The sequence below is a fragment of the Heloderma suspectum genome, chromosome 3 (assembly GCF_057233095.1).
Source record: "Heloderma suspectum isolate Gila_16-S chromosome 3, 16-S_ref, whole genome shotgun sequence".
NCBI lineage: Eukaryota > Metazoa > Chordata > Lepidosauria > Squamata > Helodermatidae > Heloderma > Heloderma suspectum.
The window spans coordinates 206,835,327-206,852,839 of record NC_139460.1 but is presented as its reverse complement, the minus strand read 5'-3'; the positions used below and the strand labels follow the sequence as shown (position 1 = coordinate 206,852,839).

At 42.7% G+C, this 17,513-nt stretch overlaps 2 protein-coding genes across 5 annotated transcripts in view; one reads left to right on the top strand and one right to left on the bottom strand.

Moving 5' to 3' along the window:
• Window positions 1-15,728, top strand: part of RHOBTB1 (Rho related BTB domain containing 1) — a 101,204-nt gene extending 85,476 nt beyond the window's left edge. For all 4 annotated transcript variants that reach the window (XM_084845359.1, XM_084845357.1, XM_084845358.1 and 1 more), the window contains 4 exons: window positions 7,420-7,570; window positions 8,265-8,353; window positions 9,385-9,490; window positions 11,717-15,728. In XM_084845359.1, coding sequence (XP_084701485.1) covers window positions 7,420-7,570; window positions 8,265-8,353; window positions 9,385-9,490; window positions 11,717-11,886 — 516 coding nt within the window. In that variant the 3' untranslated portion in view covers window positions 11,887-15,728. The remainder of the gene's footprint in view (window positions 1-7,419; window positions 7,571-8,264; window positions 8,354-9,384; window positions 9,491-11,716) is intronic.
• CDK1 (cyclin dependent kinase 1) overlaps window positions 1-17,513 on the bottom strand; it is a 47,587-nt gene that overhangs the window by 3,415 nt on the left and 26,659 nt on the right. The window lies entirely within an intron of this gene.

Sequence of the window (17,513 nt, the reverse complement as noted above, 5' to 3'; positions counted from 1 at the left end):
CATCTGGAGATCAGGTTGGGGAAGACTGGAGTAGGGCTTCTGTCCATGATGCATAGCAGATGTAGATGTAGCTCCTATGCCACTAATCCGTATCCAGTTGTACCTGCTCACTTTCAACACTGTCCCTAAGAGTGTGATTGCAAAAGCAAGAAGACATCTTTTGCTATTACTTATTCATATTACATTTATGTCCCACCTTTTTCCCTCTTGCAAGAAGCCCAAGGCGGCTTACATGATCCTCCTCTCCATTTTATTCTCACAACAACCCTGTGAAGTAGGTTAGTCTGAGTCAGTGACTGGCCCAAAGTCACCCAGTGAGCTTTGTGGCCAAGTGGAGACCAGAACCTAGGTCTCCCAAGCCCCAGTCCAACATTCTAACCACTGAACTGCACTGTGTGAAGCAGCTTTCAGACACCCTCAGTTTGCTCTCCAGGCACTAGCTTTCCCTGTAGCAGTGCCCAGGTTATGGAACTCCTTGCCTTGAAGTAGCAGTGCCTAGGAAGTGGACTTCCCTGTCCATTTGGCCCCTACACTGGTACTGTTTCAACACTGTCTGAAGACTTCTTTATTTCAGCAGGCCTATGGCCTGACTGATGTTGATGCCCTTAGCTCTCTGGTTATTTTACTCCTTTGGGGCTTATTTGGGGGGATGAGGTTGTTGATCATTGTTTTTGATGTTTGGCTATAAGCTGCCTTGAGCAACTCATGCTGAAAAAGCAGATATAAATGTTTTAAATAAACAACTAAACAGGCTCCTTATTGGCTATTATACGCTATCTCTAAGTTGCTTTGAAAAAGAACAAAAATCCTGTTTAAAAGAGCCAGCATATATTTCAGTCACTCTCAAATCATGTGCTAGACCAACTGGTATAATTTGAAGAGAACTGCGACAAATAAATGGAATGAAAGAACTCTAGACTCCTGTGAGAGCCTTGGTGTGCATCTCCTTCCTTTCTATGCAGGAAGGTAATTCTGCTGCACCCCCCTGTGTTGCACCATGATAGGGTTATTCGATTTGTCCATCAGAGTGATCTGCCTTTATTCATTATTCCTTTAAGAAATTTCCCCCCTCTGAAAAAGGAGCCACTCCAGACAGATTATCAAAACAATAATCATTAATATACATTACCAATAAATAAAATTAAGCAACAACAGAGTCAAATGCTTATTTAAAAGAGGTCCTCTGCTAAATCTTTGCACTATCACTGTTCTGGGAATGCTTTCTTCCATTGTTAGGGTGAAATGTGCCTCTAAGTTTAATTGAGAAAAAACAATGTGCCTCAAGTATTGGAAGTTTAAGAAATGCTAATATATTTATATTTGTGGGGGAGGAGTGGGTAGGACTTCTTACCCCATTATGGCCATGGTGCCCAGTTGCTATATCCATAACCATAGCCACAATTGCTTCTTGTTTGGGAAAATGTCATTGGAAGTCACAGCAGCAAACACAAGAGTTACTGAAAGCAATTGCCCTATGAAAGGTAATACTGCCAGGTACTGAAAAATAATCAGCATTCCAGAAAGCATCTCTAAATTATTTTTAGCTACACAGTGTTTATATTAAGGACAAGAATGAGCTAACGCAGAGGCAAAGCCCAAAAATGACAATGTGAAGTGTCCTTGACATTGTGTATATGCATTGTAGCTGTGTATTATTTTTCCCCTTCGGATAGCCTATGTGTCTTTTTGCCTGTAGGCATCTGGGTCATGCTGGATGTATATTCATGCTTACCAGTGTGTGTGTGTGTGTGTGTGTGTGTGTGTTCGTTCTTGTGCTTGCTTGCATTGTGTGCATAATCAAACCTAGATTAAGCACTTTTAAGTAGGGCTGTACACGGACCCCCTGCTTTGCTTCAGTTTGGGCCCCATCCACTTCAACTTGGATCTGAATCTGAAGGGAGAGTCGGACATCCAAATCACTTGTTTGGGGTGTTTTCCCATTGACTTGCATGGGAAAACACAAATGGCCATACCTTTTTCAGTTTTCATGATAAATACATGACATTTGGGAATCTCTCAGCCCCCATGGAGGGCATCCCACCTGCCAAATCTCAGACAGTTTGCCCCACTAGTTTTTGTGCTAGGTGCAGGTAAAATTTGATTTTTTTTCAAAGAAATCTCTCAAAGCAAAGAGCTATAACTTTTCACTGGTTGCACAGAAGTGCATGAACGTTGGAGAACCCACAGCCTCCCTGGAGGACATTCCACCTGCCAAATTTCAGACAGTTTGGCCTAGGGGGTTTTGTGCTAGGCACAGCTAAAATGTGCTATTCTCAGAAACTCAAACCAAAGTTCACAAAGGGATAATCAGGCGTTGAAGCGCTGAGGAGGTCACTGTCCCTAAACTCTGCTGTAGGTGTCTTTGAAGTGCAGATCATACCACTTTCCTATTCACAGTCAATAACCTCAGGGTCTCTTTGGCTGAATTGCCTGGGAAAACACTGGCTGGTAAGCAGGAAGCAAACAAAGACAGCAACCCTGCCAGGTGGGCACATTGACTTGAACAGAGAGCAATGACAGTTGTCTGCTGGACTAACAGAGACAGGAAGCAAGACAGCAACCCTGCCAGGAGGGCACAGCAGCAGCTCGCCCACCTCTGCCCCTGCCAAGACCCCAAAGATGCCTCATATTGGGCTTGCTTGCTTTGCAACACACACTGTAGTATTCTATTTAAATAATAGCTGTTAATGTGCGTAGTGCTTTTCCCACTGATTTTGGAAATGTGGACTGTGTGTAGTCGTTTGACACACACTGTTTGCTTGTCCACACAGCACAAGCACATGCACGCACACGCACACACAAGCAAAAGAAAAGCAAACACTAAACGACAAGCAAAGGCGGGGAGGAGTGACTAACTATCATCCTAAAAGAAGAGAAAGGTTTTTTTGTTTTTTTAATATATTTTTTTAGGGAAAAGAGATCAAAACTGGGAAGGGAAGGAATACAGGAATTGAGAAGGGGTGGTGGTGGAAGGGAGCCAAGAACAAGAAAAGGAAAGAGGTAGGTGTGTGTGTGTGTGTTTAATCTAGACAGAGTCAAAGTAAGGGCAAACTAATGGTTGAGAGAGAATTGAAAAGGGGAGATAAGCAACTAGAGTGAAATTTTCTGGATTTTTAAATGAACAAACAAGAAGAATGAACGATAAACCTATTACAGAAGGCTGGGGTGGGGAGACACTAACAAAGGTGTCATAGCACACACTTCCTTCTCAGCTTCATTCTGCAAAGGAGCATGGGAAGGGGTAATCAATCGCCTTCCTGCTCTCCTTTGGCAGGATGCGAGCTGCTCTGGTGCCATGGCTTCTTCTGCCATGCCTAGCAGAGAATGGCGCAGTTGCTCTTGGTGGCCACAGCAGAGGCAGGATAGGACTGGAGCCAAGAGAGAAATGCCTTGGAGCTTCGTTCTCAGTTCCAGTCCCATCCTGCTGCCGCCACCCTCACAACCATCAATGCACACAATGGCAGCGGGAGGCTGCTCAATTATCAGGCGGCTCATGCACCCCAGTGGATCATCTTGAGCACCCCCTGGGGTGTGTGCACCCCACTTTGGAGATCACTGCTCTAGCTTCTAGTCTTCTCCTCTCCAGTAACACCACCTCTTGCACAATGAGCAAATGGAGGCTGACTCACAGCAAAGCTCACTCCCTCCTCCTCCTCTCCCCTCCCCCCCATTTTCTGCCCCTGCCAGTGGTCAGATCTTTCTCAAATTGATACATTTGGTGCCTCCCCCTCCCACCCCCTCCTTGTCTGTGTGATCTTTCACAAGTTGATACATTTTGGAGACAGCCTGTCTGGGCTGCTCAGAAGGCATAAGAAGAGCTCTGAATATACGAGGCGGACCAAGGTGCCTTGTAGGTGACCCGCTTCGCTTTGGGGCACGTCAGTGCTGTTCTGATCTGCCTCATATCATGCTGAGGCACCTCCTAATCAGCCCGCTTTGCCTTGTTATTTAGGCTTTGGACCGAAGCGGCGCACAGCCCTACTTTTAAGTACTTTGAATTTGGAGGGAAAGATTTCACTGTATATTTATCTCTCTCATTGTCCATGATTTAACCTATAGCTCTCTGTGAAGAGCCTCCATCCTGTGCAGTTCAACTCAGTTGAACTTGATGAGACATTAGCAAAAGACCCCCCATGGAAGGGAAATTATGCATCTGTGGTGCACAAAGAAGGGAAGATGTAGGCACTCATGGAGAATGCATACATAATCTATCAATGAAGAGGAAATTGTGCACATTCTCTATGAGGTGTGGTGAATGTGCACAATGGCTGACTATCATGCACATTAAACTCAACTCATATTACCTCTAACTTATATACTGATGGTTACATGTTTGAGGAAGGCGAGAGGATTGCCTGTTCAATTGCTTTACTGTGCTCCTGCCCAAACGTTTGACTGTTTTTGTCTTTAAAAAAACTGCTTTAAAGAAAGCATGCTATTGGAGTGGGGGAACGGATCCTCAAATATCTTGTTTTCAGATAGATACATGGATGTAGGTGTTAGTCACTAGCCTGACTAATGACTTTTTTTTTTAACTAAATAATTTGAAATCCGTCCCAGTATGAAATGCTTCACTCACTTTCTCTAGTGAGAAAGTCCTTCCCCTTTGGACTACAACTCCCATCAGCCCCAGCCAGCAAGGGCAATAATCAGGGATGATGAGAGGTGTAATCCAAAACATCTGGAGGGCACCACATTGTGGAAGGCCACTCTGGTGTATGCCTTCATTTCAAAACAGCACTCCCATATTAGAACAAGCATTTCAGTTATTGTCACATGTGGATAATTTGCCTTCCAGCTATGGACTACCTCCAACAAGATAGACATGATGTTAGATAATTCCTTCCCCCCGGCCCCCATATCAGGATAAGAATCCTCAAGTGTCCTAAGAGGACATTACTTAAGGACAGCCTAAGCTATACAAAGAATGCAGCGTGGTTTTTCCTAAATGATTTGGTGGACACCCAAAATACTTTGGATAAAGTTTTATGTTTGTATAGTTACATCTGCAGGGCTTTACAGTGTGGTCCAAGGAAAGTGTATGTGTATGTTTGTTGCCCATCCATTTTGTTCTCCTGGAAATCCCTCTTTTCAGGTGCCATTCTGGGTTGTTGTTGTTTTTTATAAGACTATAACTGGACTTGGATCTCTAAGGGAGCAATCCTATGGCTGCTAGACAGCAGCTAGATGGCCATAGGATATCTTGTTATATGGGAACTGACCTCTCTCAACTTCCGCGCTGCCTCCTAGGCAGCACTGAACAGCCCCATCCTCTGCGCTCGCAAGAGGAGCACAGAGCGGCCAAAAAGGGGTGTGTCTGGGGGCGTTCCGGGGCAGGCGGAAATGCCTGTACGACACATCCAATGTGTCGTATAACAGCCTCCTCCCCCGCTCTGTCCTCCCACACCTAGACAGCTGCAGTCTGCTGTCTAGTGGAAAATGCAGGGCAGGAGAAGCACAGAGGGAACAATCCCCTCTGGGCTTCTCCTGCCCTGCATTGGATAGGCAGTCGCCTCTGAATTCGGAGGCGTCCACCTATCTGGATAGGATTGTGCCCTAAACTCTTCATTCTTCTTCACTTAGCAGAGTCCCTGCTGGTATCCTCATTGCCTGCTGCTCTTCTCCTTCCATGAATGTCCTGGCTAAAGGAGCTCCTGTGCTCCCTTTTCTGAGTTTTTGCCCACTTGGTCTGCCCAACCCAGACCTGGTTTGAGTACCTGCTTAAACCTTCATCTCCTGCAATGCAGTCCAGTGGAGTCTTGCAGTGGCTGTTGGAATATTGGCTTTTGTTTCCACTCTTGGATTTGTCCTGATATTGTAGATGCTGCAGACCCCACCTTCTGGCCCTCTGATGTGCTTCTGACAGATCATAGTGGAAGGACAGCTATAATGTCTTGCTCTCTTTTTTTTCCATGTCAGCATCCCAGCTCCCCTCTTCTCTTTCCCCCAAACTTCAAAGCTTCACCATGCAGCGACCTTTGGCTCACTGTTCCCATCTCTCCCCCTCCAGTATCCTTGGAGACAAGTCTTCAATAATTCACCTTGCAATTTCTCTTTCATTTTTATTAACAGAACCCCCTTTTTCTGGAAAAGCTCTGGCCTCAACTCTGTTACTGCTGGATACCTTATGAAGGGACTCCACAATCTAGAAAAGTTTCTGACACTGATCATGCTGTGCTCCTGTGTATTTGGTAAAGCATGCTAGTTTCTAGACCACCTCTGCCAGACTGACAGCAGCCTGTCCTCAGGCAGAATAGAGCCAGTGCTGCAGGAGGAGGTTCCCCTAGCACCAGAGTAATCACACACACACACACACACAGAGTCATTCATCTTCCAGAAGGACTTATTCCCTGAACATGGAAAAGTAGGTTTCAGATGTGCATAAAAATTTATTTCTCGAGCAAGCAGTGCAGTCAGCAATGCAATTCTGAAGACACAGGAGTGTAAAAATTACTTTCTTGTAGTCAGGCCACAAATTTCGGCCAAAAATTCCTGTGGCACTTGTGTTACAAGTTGGTCCCCCACGTTTTAGGTACTGTCTGTTGGTATGCTCACTCCTGTAACAGGCACTGCAAAGTCATGTTTACCATGGGCAATAGTCGTATCAGCCTTGTACACCTTCCAAACAGGCCACTCCTTTGACCCAGTGTGGTAATAGCATTTGGAAGCATGGCACAAATAGCACCTGTTGTCAACAACTAAAACACTCTTGCTAGAGTGGCAGTTCAAGTCAGACAGAGGAGAAGAGGGCACTGAATGAGACAGCTTTGGACAGTATTTTTAGGGTTCTCCTGTTCCATACATACAAGGGTGTGGATATGCACGCGTGCCATAATTCAGCAGAAGAATGTAAAATCCACTGAACTTAATTTTCTAAGAATAGCAATTTTCATTTAAATAACCAAGCAACTTTCTAGCTCTTAAGGATTGCAAAGATATGCTTTAAAGTATGTGGGAAATGCCTACTGAAATCTCAGACACATGATTGAAAATAAGATGTCCAATGGTCAGAGGTGAAAGCCTTAGTGCTATGTATAATTTCGTCCTTCCCCCATGACTAGCAGAAGCAGAAAAAATTATGCTGAACAGTTAGGAGGAGGAGGAAGGAAGAAGCAAAAAGCAGAATAAGACAAAAAAGGAGATCGTACACATTTTCTTAAGATGAATAATAAAGAATAGAGGGGTGGTTGATGCAGAGTACATACATTGCTCCATATAGATTTACCCATCAATCTAGTTGGGGTTTGAGTCTTTCCTTGTAATAAGGATCTTCCTCTATACTCCCACTCTTTTTTCTGATTTTATAAAAACATATGGGAAAAATAGCAACAGCCATATGGTCCACATGTTTTGTCCTTGATTAGATCTTTTCCCAGCTCTGAACATTTTAAAAATACCTTCTCCCCCACCCCTACCCAGGTTGTTCTTCCCAACATAAACAAGACTTCCATGCAAGCCGTCCTGGATTATCTGTACACCAAGCAGCTATCATCCAGTCAGGAGTTGGACACACTTGAATTAATTGCACTGGCAAACAGATTTTGCCTCCCACACTTGGTTGCGCTTGCAGGTAAGATTTCTCAGCTTCTCACAGGTGTTGCCATCAGTTTTTTGCCAGTAGTGTTGAAATTATCAGCTGTTGTTTTGTCATGATTTAGGGGCAAAAACAGACATGTAGTTCTGCTTTCTAAAACCAAATTAGAATTTTTCACTTAGAAAAATAATGGTTCTGCCACTTCTGTCTGTGCTGAATTAATTTAGTCCACTGGAAAAGCTTGTGCATGCTTAAGAGACAGAAAGCAAATAATAGTGTGCAATTCATAATGCCCGTGAGACGACCTGATTACTCTTAATTGAAAGAATGTGAACATTAACGTTTCTATTGTATATTCCTATTTTGAGAGTCAGATAACTGATCTTAAGCAATTTTAGATCAATCCAGTTCAAACCAGTCTTGCATAAAAGAGCAGTCCAAGTTCTTTTTATTACTCTAGTCTGACTTGGTTAATTATTGTGTTAGTAATATGATGATAGTTAATTCCAAGAATCACTAATTGTTCCCCCATTGTTTTAAAGAGAAGTGGCTGGAAGCAAGATTATCCCATTTTATTCCATGGCTTTAAAAATAAATCCACATGAGCCCCAATTGTAGTAGCATTGTAGCTGTTTTTCTCAATTTCCTGGGGCAGTCTTGTAATGGGTGAGAAGCAGAGTTGAAACTGGATTGAACTAAACTGGTTTGTGTTTCTCTTCAACCACAACAGAGCAGCATGCTGTACAGGAGCTTACCAAAACTGCAGTGAGCGGTGTTAGCATAGATGGAGACGTGCTCTGCTATTTGGAAATAGCCCAGGTTAGTGTTACTTCAGTGTGGATATTATATATTCTTTGTGGCAATACAAAAAAAATAGATTTCAAAAAAATGGACTTTCTTCTGATGATCATTGTATGCTTAGAAAATTACTATTTCCCAAGGATGAAAAGAATATTTCAGTTATTTTGTTAGTGTTTCTGCGATGATAATCATGGTTCCTGAGAATTTAGAAGTCTTCTGAATTTATTATATTTACTATTCTGCTATTTCTTTAAAAAGCTTAGTGTGAAACTACACATTACCTTAGCAAACACATGTCCCCAAGTCTGTCTTTGCTGAGGTAATGCAGCGGAGGGGCATTTGTAGGGGAGAATCTGCTAGAGGATGAGGGGGTACCCACAGGGGGAATCCCATGCCCACAGATTCTCCCTTGCAAATGCACACTCCTGCATTTTTTCCCAGTTGGTCTTAATTCTAGTTTTGGAGACCCTTGATGGCGGCGGCAGCAGGGGGGGGGGGGGCGATGGAAAACAATGGCCTAGACCAGCCTGGCTGGCAATGATTGGGGTTGTAGTTCAGCACCACTGGAAAGCACCAGTTTGCGGAAGTCTGGCTGGGCTAAGCCTCCCCCTCTTGCTCATCAGTTCTGCCCTTCAAATATCTCCCCAACTCTCCATTAGCAAGAGAGATGAAAACCTGAGTTTTTCCTGAGTGGTCTACTGTCCAGATATTTTGTTGCAATTGACAACCTGGAACCAGTCACCATTCCCATTAATTTTTGAATGAGAATCAGTCAACAGTCCTGATTCAGAACAATGTACCAACAGCACCCCTTCTTGATTCTCTTCTGGACCACAGCATGTTTTAGCGCTGTTACCCTTTTGGTTCTCCAACCCTTTTGCTTCCATTGTGGAGAACATAGTACTGTGTGTGTGGTATTGTCAAACTTTTTCAAGTACAGCTGAGATGGTTCAATCCCGGAGTAATTCTCTCTTGTGTTCACTTCAGAATTGTTCTGCAAGCCAATGGTTAACTCCACAGAATATAAATTCAGTTCTCTTCTTTTACAGTTCCACAATGCTAACCAGCTGGCAGCTTGGTGCTTGCACTATATCTGCACCAACTACAACAGTGTTTGTTCCAAGTTCCGAAAGGAAATAAAAACTAAATCTCCTGGTAAGGCCCCTTGGCAGGTTTTCTCCACCCCTTCTCCCAACCTTTATACATTATACATTTGCTTTCTCTTTATTCTTTGGGCCTCTGCTAAAAAACAAGGTTGCAAATTAAGTAAACCTGCACAAATATATGTATTTTTCCTTACTTCATTCCATTCCAAAGATCCAGCTTTCCAAATACTTGAACTGTTCAGAAAGGACTGGGTTGGTAGCAATGGGAAAGCAATAGAGAATTGAGTCTAAGTGGGGTTGGCATCTTACCACCTTGACACTGGACCACTTATCTTTAAGTCCCCCAGTGCAGTGGGAAACAAGGTAGCCACAGTTTCTCCTGCCTGTTCTGTCTTCAGTCTTTGCATCAGCTGTCCTTTGCACTGAGTCATGATCATCACAGAAGTTGAAAAAAAGAATGGACACCATGACCAGGAGACAACAGATAGGAGGAGGTGCAGCTGCTGCAGGTATATGTCTGGAGACCAGTTTGTGAGCAGGACAAATAATAGAAACCTCTGAGGGTACAGAATGGTGCAGAGTACCACACTGTCACTCCTCACCACCGGGAGCCATGCCCAAAGTCCTTTTGTTTTTAAGTCTTCAACCGATGCAGCAAACATGATGTCAAACTTCTCTCTCCCATCATTAGCAGTGGTAGTGCTGTTTACTTTTGTTAGGCATGCTGTTGCAATACATAGTCCCATGCTTTGCTTTTAAGAAAATATTGGCTAAATTGACCAAAGGTGAATTTAAAATACAAGACTGAAAAAAGTGAATGAGTGTAGGAAGTGGGGATATGTGAATGAGCAAAACTTGAGCTCGCTGAAGTTCTCCAAATTCCATCTTGAAACTGGTTCTGGCTCAAGTCCGTATCAGATTGCGAGCTTTGTTTTTCTTTTCGCATGAAAATCCATGCATATTTTTGTGCATGTTTTTCTGTCATCAATTGTGTGCATCTTTGAATTCTATGCATTTTTCTCCCATTGATTAAGGTGTATTTGTGCACATTTTTCAAAAGTTTGCATTTTTTCATGTACATTTTTCAAAAGTACGCATTCATTTCATTTTCATTTATTCTGTTTGTATACCGCCTCATAGCTGAAGTTCCCTGGGGGGTTCACAAAAATTAAAAACCATGCATGTTGCTGAACCCATGTTTTGGGTCCATGAATCACATTATAAGCTCAGACTTTGACCAGAGATTGTGTCCAAATCTGTATTTGGTCCAGAAAGTGTGACCTGTGTAAATCCTGATCAAAAACAAACTGAAACTAATTTCTCAATCACCCCTAGTAGGAAGTGAATCAGGGGAATGTGTTTACAGTTAGTCAAATTGTGGCTTGAAATTCTAAACTTTGTTCCTTGAGTATCTTTTGTGGCTTTCACAAAAGTGATTAGTGATTTGGCTATAAAAGACAAGCCCACTTGTACTAGAGAGCAAAATACTTGTGAATGTCATTGATAGTATGGCTGTCCCCTCTGTGCAGAAGAATCCAAATAGTAGTAATTTGGGAAGAACCTTACTTTCTGGTCAGCCTGGCCAGTGGATGTGAAAAGAGTTCATTTTGCTCCATTAGCTCGAAAAATATCTTGATCTTTCTCTCTCTAGTTTGTTCATTAGTACCTTTTATTATAATAATCTATAGTCCAAACATCAAGCAAACTCATAAAATTACATTCAGTGAGGCAGCATGATTATACCTGACTGGCACGGCTGCTTATCTTTCCTTCACATCTTGGATATAACATTAAAGCAACATATACATGCATAGGCTCAATTTACCCGAACTGCTAAAACCTAGGGATAAGGATTGCAAGTTAATACGCCTCCACGTATTAGATTCTGCATGCATATCACTTATATGAAGGTAGGGTGAGCAGACATATCTTCTCCCCCCTACCCACCCCACTGCATATTGATTCTATAAAATTTGCCTGGCCACAGAACAGAGCTATTATTTATTACTATTGTATTTTTATTCCTTTTATTTCTGCAGCATTCATTATTGCTGTAGACTTGGTATTTCCATTTTGAATGTGTTGTATTCTAGCATTTTATGTGTTCCGTAAGTATCATTTGTAAAAGCCTATTTCTCTGTGAAATTTGCTGATACATGGAAAGAATTTGGCCCTAGATATACTACTTTTCTTAGCTGTTTGGATGTCATGGAAGTAGATAGGTTTCCCTTTGTCCTAGTTATAGAATTCATTAGTTGTTCTTTGTTTAATACAGATAATCAGGAATATTTCGAGAGACACCGCTGGCCTCCTGTATGGTACCTTAAGGAAGAAGATCATTTCCAGCGGGTGAAAAAGGAAAGAGAAAAGGAAGACATTGCACTGAATAAACACCATTCAAAACGGAAGTGGTGCTTCTGGAATTCCTCCACAGTAGTTGTCTGAGGAAAGACAAGAGTGCACCTTGCATTGGAAAGCATTGCTTTAAAAGAAGTCTGACGGTTAGAAAGAGCACCATGGTTCACTGAGAATTGTTCTTGTGCCAGGTGTCACTGAAATCAGTGGGAGTTGCGTGAATGCAGCTATTTATGTAACTCCCATTCATTTCAATGGAGCTTCCACAGGGGATGTTCTTGGTGGAGTGTGCGGAAGATGGGTTGAGGCACTTGTTCTTATTCCACCTGAGTGCATTTATCATCCAGAGTATCAACAAGCACAAACTCACCAGAAGTGAGTGTGAAACAGCTCCTTAAACAACATCTGTCTTTTTTGCTTAATAAGCTAAAATACTGTATAAACCACTATCGATTTTTTCCTTTTTTATACAAAACAACAAAAAATCCAGCATTAATGTTTCAATCTCCTAAGTGGAACCTATTTTTATACAGGGGTGTGTGTGTGTATGTGAAGGTCTTTAAACAATATTTCTGGATTGTTTTCTTTGGCAGACCACAAAGTAATTGTGTAAGTAAGTCTTTAACTTGGATCGTCTTATTTGCTCCCCCCCCTCCCCCCACAAGTACAGTGAAATACAAACAACATCTCTAATGAACCTCCCTGGTAGAAATTGCCAGCCTAGCAACAAACCAACTTTTGCTAGGCAACTGACTCCCCCTCCCATTCCCAAGCACTATGTATTCATAATGATTAGATCCTTATTTCTTCTTTCTGAAGTGATGGGATGTAACAAGCTCCAACAACAATAAAGTCATGCAGAATTTAAAAATCTTTGATCAGCTGAAGATTATGAAATATAATTTCCTATTCAGCTGCATGCTGGAATATGCATTTCCAATATTTGCTGTGTAAGGGCACAAGGCAACAGCCATGTGAAATAACTCCTTTGTTTGTATTCCGTGGCTGAAAAAATGTATTTTCAGGACGATCATTTTAAAATAATTAGAATACCTTATTAAGCTTATGTCTGTATTCACTGCAAATTTTCCAAGGATCTGAGTCTAAGCAGTCGCACTCTTAGTTTAATGATTTGGATGATTTCTTTAGAGTTGCCTATGCCTTTACTTTTAAGAAACCTCTACATATTGAAAACTGTTTGCTTCATAGTGTGTACCCACATGTTAAGGGCTGCTGAGATAAGTTGATCTCTTCCATTTTCATCATCACACTAGTAAAGAGCAACCTGTCACCTGCATTGCAACACCATTCTGGTCCAAATAATCTCTTAACACTGAAATAAACATGATGGCAGCCATGGGTAAGCTGCTTGCCTCTGCAGGCATTCCATAAATGCCGTTACCATGGGAATTGGTTCATTTGTGTGTAAAGTTAGTATGTCACTGATCCATGGTAGGTATGCCACTGAAGTGCTAACTGTGGAAATGGTCCAACTCACGTTGTCAGTGCATTTTTGCAGGGCAAAGGACACATGGCATGGTTACACAGGTAAGCACTTTACCTAGGACTGCCACTGGGTAGGCTTGGCTCTTAGGGCTTCCCATGTGAGGTGTACAAGTATTTGTTTCCTTTTAAATATGCTGGAAAAGATATCCCAGGAAAAGCCCAAACCTTTTACGAATACCCCTTTTCCCTCCAAAGATGCATACACAGACCCCTACCAAGCTTCCAATGCGTTGAAGTTAAGTCACTTTGAAGTTAAAAGTGTAGTCCTATACCCATTTATCTGAGAGTAAACCTTATTGAACTCAGTGAGACTTACTTCTGAGTAGACATGTATAGGATTGTGCCATTAGCCACTTAACTCTCTTTTCTTAATATTTTTGCAGTAAACTAGATATTTCTTGGCTAATAGAAACAATACAGTGTCGCGGATAGTGTACTGGACTCAGACTTGGGGGACCTGGGTTCAAATCCCTATTTAGCCATGAAGCTTATGCCTGTGACTTTGGGCTAGTCACTCTCTTTCAGCCTCACCCTTTGAAAACAAAATGGGACACTCGCTCCACCTTTCTGAGCTCCTTTAAATAAGAGAGCTTTTAAAGAGGATTTGTCATCAGATCCTTACAGTATTTACATGTAAACCAGGCAAGTGAACACTTCACAGCCAACAGGCTATTTCTCCGCACTCCTTTAGGCACCTGGATGGAGGACTCCTCAAGCTATTTTGTTTGCTCCCTCCTACTCACCCCACCTTGGCTTGCAGCCTGCGTCATCCATCGCTGATCATTTTTTTCGCTCTTTTTGGCATTTAGTCCCACTAGAGGTAGAGTTAGTATTCCATAGGAAATGTGATACTATGTGATCATATAGTATTCCATTTGGGGAAGTGAATGACAGCCTAGATCGTCTAGATTTTACCTTATCCAGGCCTCAGCTGCTTACGTGTGGTTATTTTCCACCCCTATGCTGCAATGACAGCACCTGTAAACAAACACCATGTGACAGTATAATCTTGTGAGTTTCCCAACCCCTCACCATGGATATGGAAAATGGGAGGACAACAAGATGAGTCCACATGAGGAGGTGAGTATGAATAGCATGGGTACTCACCATAAGGAAGTGGCTGGCAACATGGAGTAAGGTAACATCTTGACTAGTCCTGAATTTTGCAATAAAAAGTGGATGTGGTTGTAGAATTTTGTATATTATATTTAGGCCTCAATAGGGGCATGAGCTGCAGAAAAGCTTCAGAGGAGATAGCTGCCCATTCCTGCTGTACTCAGTTCTCTTATCAAGCACCTCAACCACACTTGGTTGGCTTTGTTTGTTCTCTTTCCTGCAGTAACTTCAGCATACTATGGGTATGTCTTTTCTTCAAAACAGTGAGCTAAAGCAGCATTGCTGACTTCAGGAAAGGTTGCCAACTTTCCTGACAGCCACCCAACTTTCAAAAATAATTCAGGCTTTGGGTGGTGGGTGTCACTCCAGAGAAGGTAGGATCTCTGCTTAGGAGAGTACAAGAGAGATTCTGCTATTGGATAGATGCCTGTGTAGAAGAAATTAAGAGACCAGCTCCATCACCTGAAATGGGAAAGGGGGACGTGTGGCCTTCCAGATGTAGTTGGACTGCAACTCCAGTGGTGAGGGATGACAGGAGTTGCAGTCCAACATCTGGATGGCCACTCGTTCCTCATCCCTGGCCTAAAAGTAACATTGTACTGTGATAAAGGGCTAAGAAATGAAGAGTGGTTGCAAATACATATAAATTTGTGGCCAACAATCATGGGAGGGCTCAAGTTTCATGCAAAGGGAGCAGCCCTATTGGTTTAATAGGGGTGGGGGCTTGATTTTTAAAGCTCACTTGGTAAATGGGACAGTGATAAACTGATCCCCTGCCTGTGGTGTACCTCCTGCAGCCTCTCTCCCCGTACCACATTTCCCCCAGTTGTGAAATAAGAAGTGAACCCAGCTCAGCAAAAAAATTCTGTAGGGAGGGGGCCAGGAGAGGTACACAGCAAGTATAGGGGAGAGTTCAGCTCCCCTCAGCTGTGTAGCCCTCCATCCCTGCTTCATATAGGACTGTGGCCAACCAGGATTTAAACAAATGGGCCTGCGCCATTATATGTAGATTGAGCCTCAGCTGTAAAATGTTAGCAGGTTGTGTATTTTGTGAAGTATTACTAATAGTTCTTATGAAACCAAAGCTACTCTTTGATTGTAATCTTGCCAAACTGACATGGACATTCATACATGAACCAGGGGTTTATGCAATAATAACCAGCTGTATTAGTTATCAGCTACTATAACCAAGTGGCTGGTTCATTTGGTTTAATTCCGCCTATAGCCTTTAATCTTGGTGGGGGGGTTGTTTTTATTTTGCAAAAAAACAAACAAAAACCCTCAATAAAACTGTTTAGCTATAAAATGCTTCCTACTTGTTGGTTCTAGCTTCCGATCGTTGCATATAATGTTTTAAAAGCTGTTTATGCTTCTGTCTGGAACAGGTAGACACAAAACAATGTATGTGAATATTCTACTTTAGTTGTTCTTACTGCTAGGGAAGCAGAATACGTGCAATCCAATCCTAAGAGTTTGTGCACAATCATCTTCTTCCAAACCAGTGAAACTGAAAGTGTCCTTGGAGACAAACACAAAGGCTGGGTTGGAGAGTACCACTGCTGGTAGGTGAACACTGCTAGACTGGGATACCTTCAAGCATTACTGGCTCCTTGAAGCTTTCCTAAGAAAAGACAGATTTACCCTGAGGTTTTGCTCTGAATGTAGAAGTCCCAGTCAGGCTCCTCCATCTGAGCCAGTTTCTTGCCCTTGCACTTTGCTGGAGCTAGAAATGGTTATGTCCGCCTCTTGTCTGTTTTTTTTCCCAAGTATAAACCTTGCTCAAAACCCAGGGCTGGGTTCAGTGTCTAGAGGTCGTGTTCTTTCTTTCATATTCAGTTCTGACTGAAACCCCCATCCAGGAAAACGTGGGACCTCAGATGTGGATGTCTGGGTACCTGACACACACACACACACACAACTGAGATATGACTAAACAGTGTTTATTTGAATTGATAAGCAGCAACAACACCAATAGAATCATAGATAAAACCACAATACTATCCGTACATTCAAAAACTCCCCACTTCTTCCCAAGGTCTAGATATGACAATGAATTTCTGTGGCTTTGCTCATGGTTAACCCAAGGATTCAAATAGTTGTTGTCCCTTGCTTACTCTGCCAAGCTGCAAAACATTGTGTTGCAATGCATAAATCAGCAGGTGGCAGGAGTCTTGGACTTCGGAGCATGTGTAGAATTTCTTGCAGAAAAGATGACCTCAAAGAGAGTATTATTTTCTTGCAGATCCTCTTTGGTCACTGGTTTCACATGGTTCCAAAGGAGAACAGGGACTGGGGTGATACTTCACATATATGAGAGAAACTTGAGTTCAGTTTACACTCAGATGGAGTATAGTTTGGGCCAGTGGTGAAATACACTCCATCTCTAATGTAACTGGTCACAGTAGCCAAATAGGAACTCTTTAGAAGGATGGATTGACCTTAATGGCTTTTGATTTCTATGACAAAAGAGCTGGCTGGTTCAGACTGGGAAAAGTGAGTTGGAAAAACCAAGGATTGGATCCAGAATTAGTTGTGTGCAGCTGGGCTGACAGAAGTGGACTTCCCTGCATCTCCTCCCTATGGCAGCCCACCCAGGCCCCTACAAATGCTACACAAGGGTCAAAGGACCTGCTGAATGAGATGAGCTGTGGCGTGGGGCAGGGAATCTTAGAATTTTGGGTTGAGGCACCTGTGAGCAGAACCCTTCTGTCAGTAAAAGCTGGATCCATCGCCAAGGATACTGTGGTCTTCCCACCAGGAGCGATCTGAAATCCTGGGCACTGCAGATAGCACTGTTGGTCTATATCAGAATAGTTATTTTAATACCCTACAAAAGTCCTTACCATCTTGACCTTGCACACCCATCATGGCAAGAGCCTAGAAAGAAGCCCCATTTTCACCTGCGTATCACACTTTTGGTGGACAAAAGGAGGCACAGGAGCATGCCAGCTGGTTTTGCCTACTTGGCTGAAGGTGAGAATGAGCTCTACCCATGTAGGATCTATACTTGTTTGGAAAGCCTGCTTGAGCATACTGGCTTTGCATTTGGCCGAAGGCAGGAAGCTGGAAAAGGGAGCAGTAGAAGCAATCCTCCT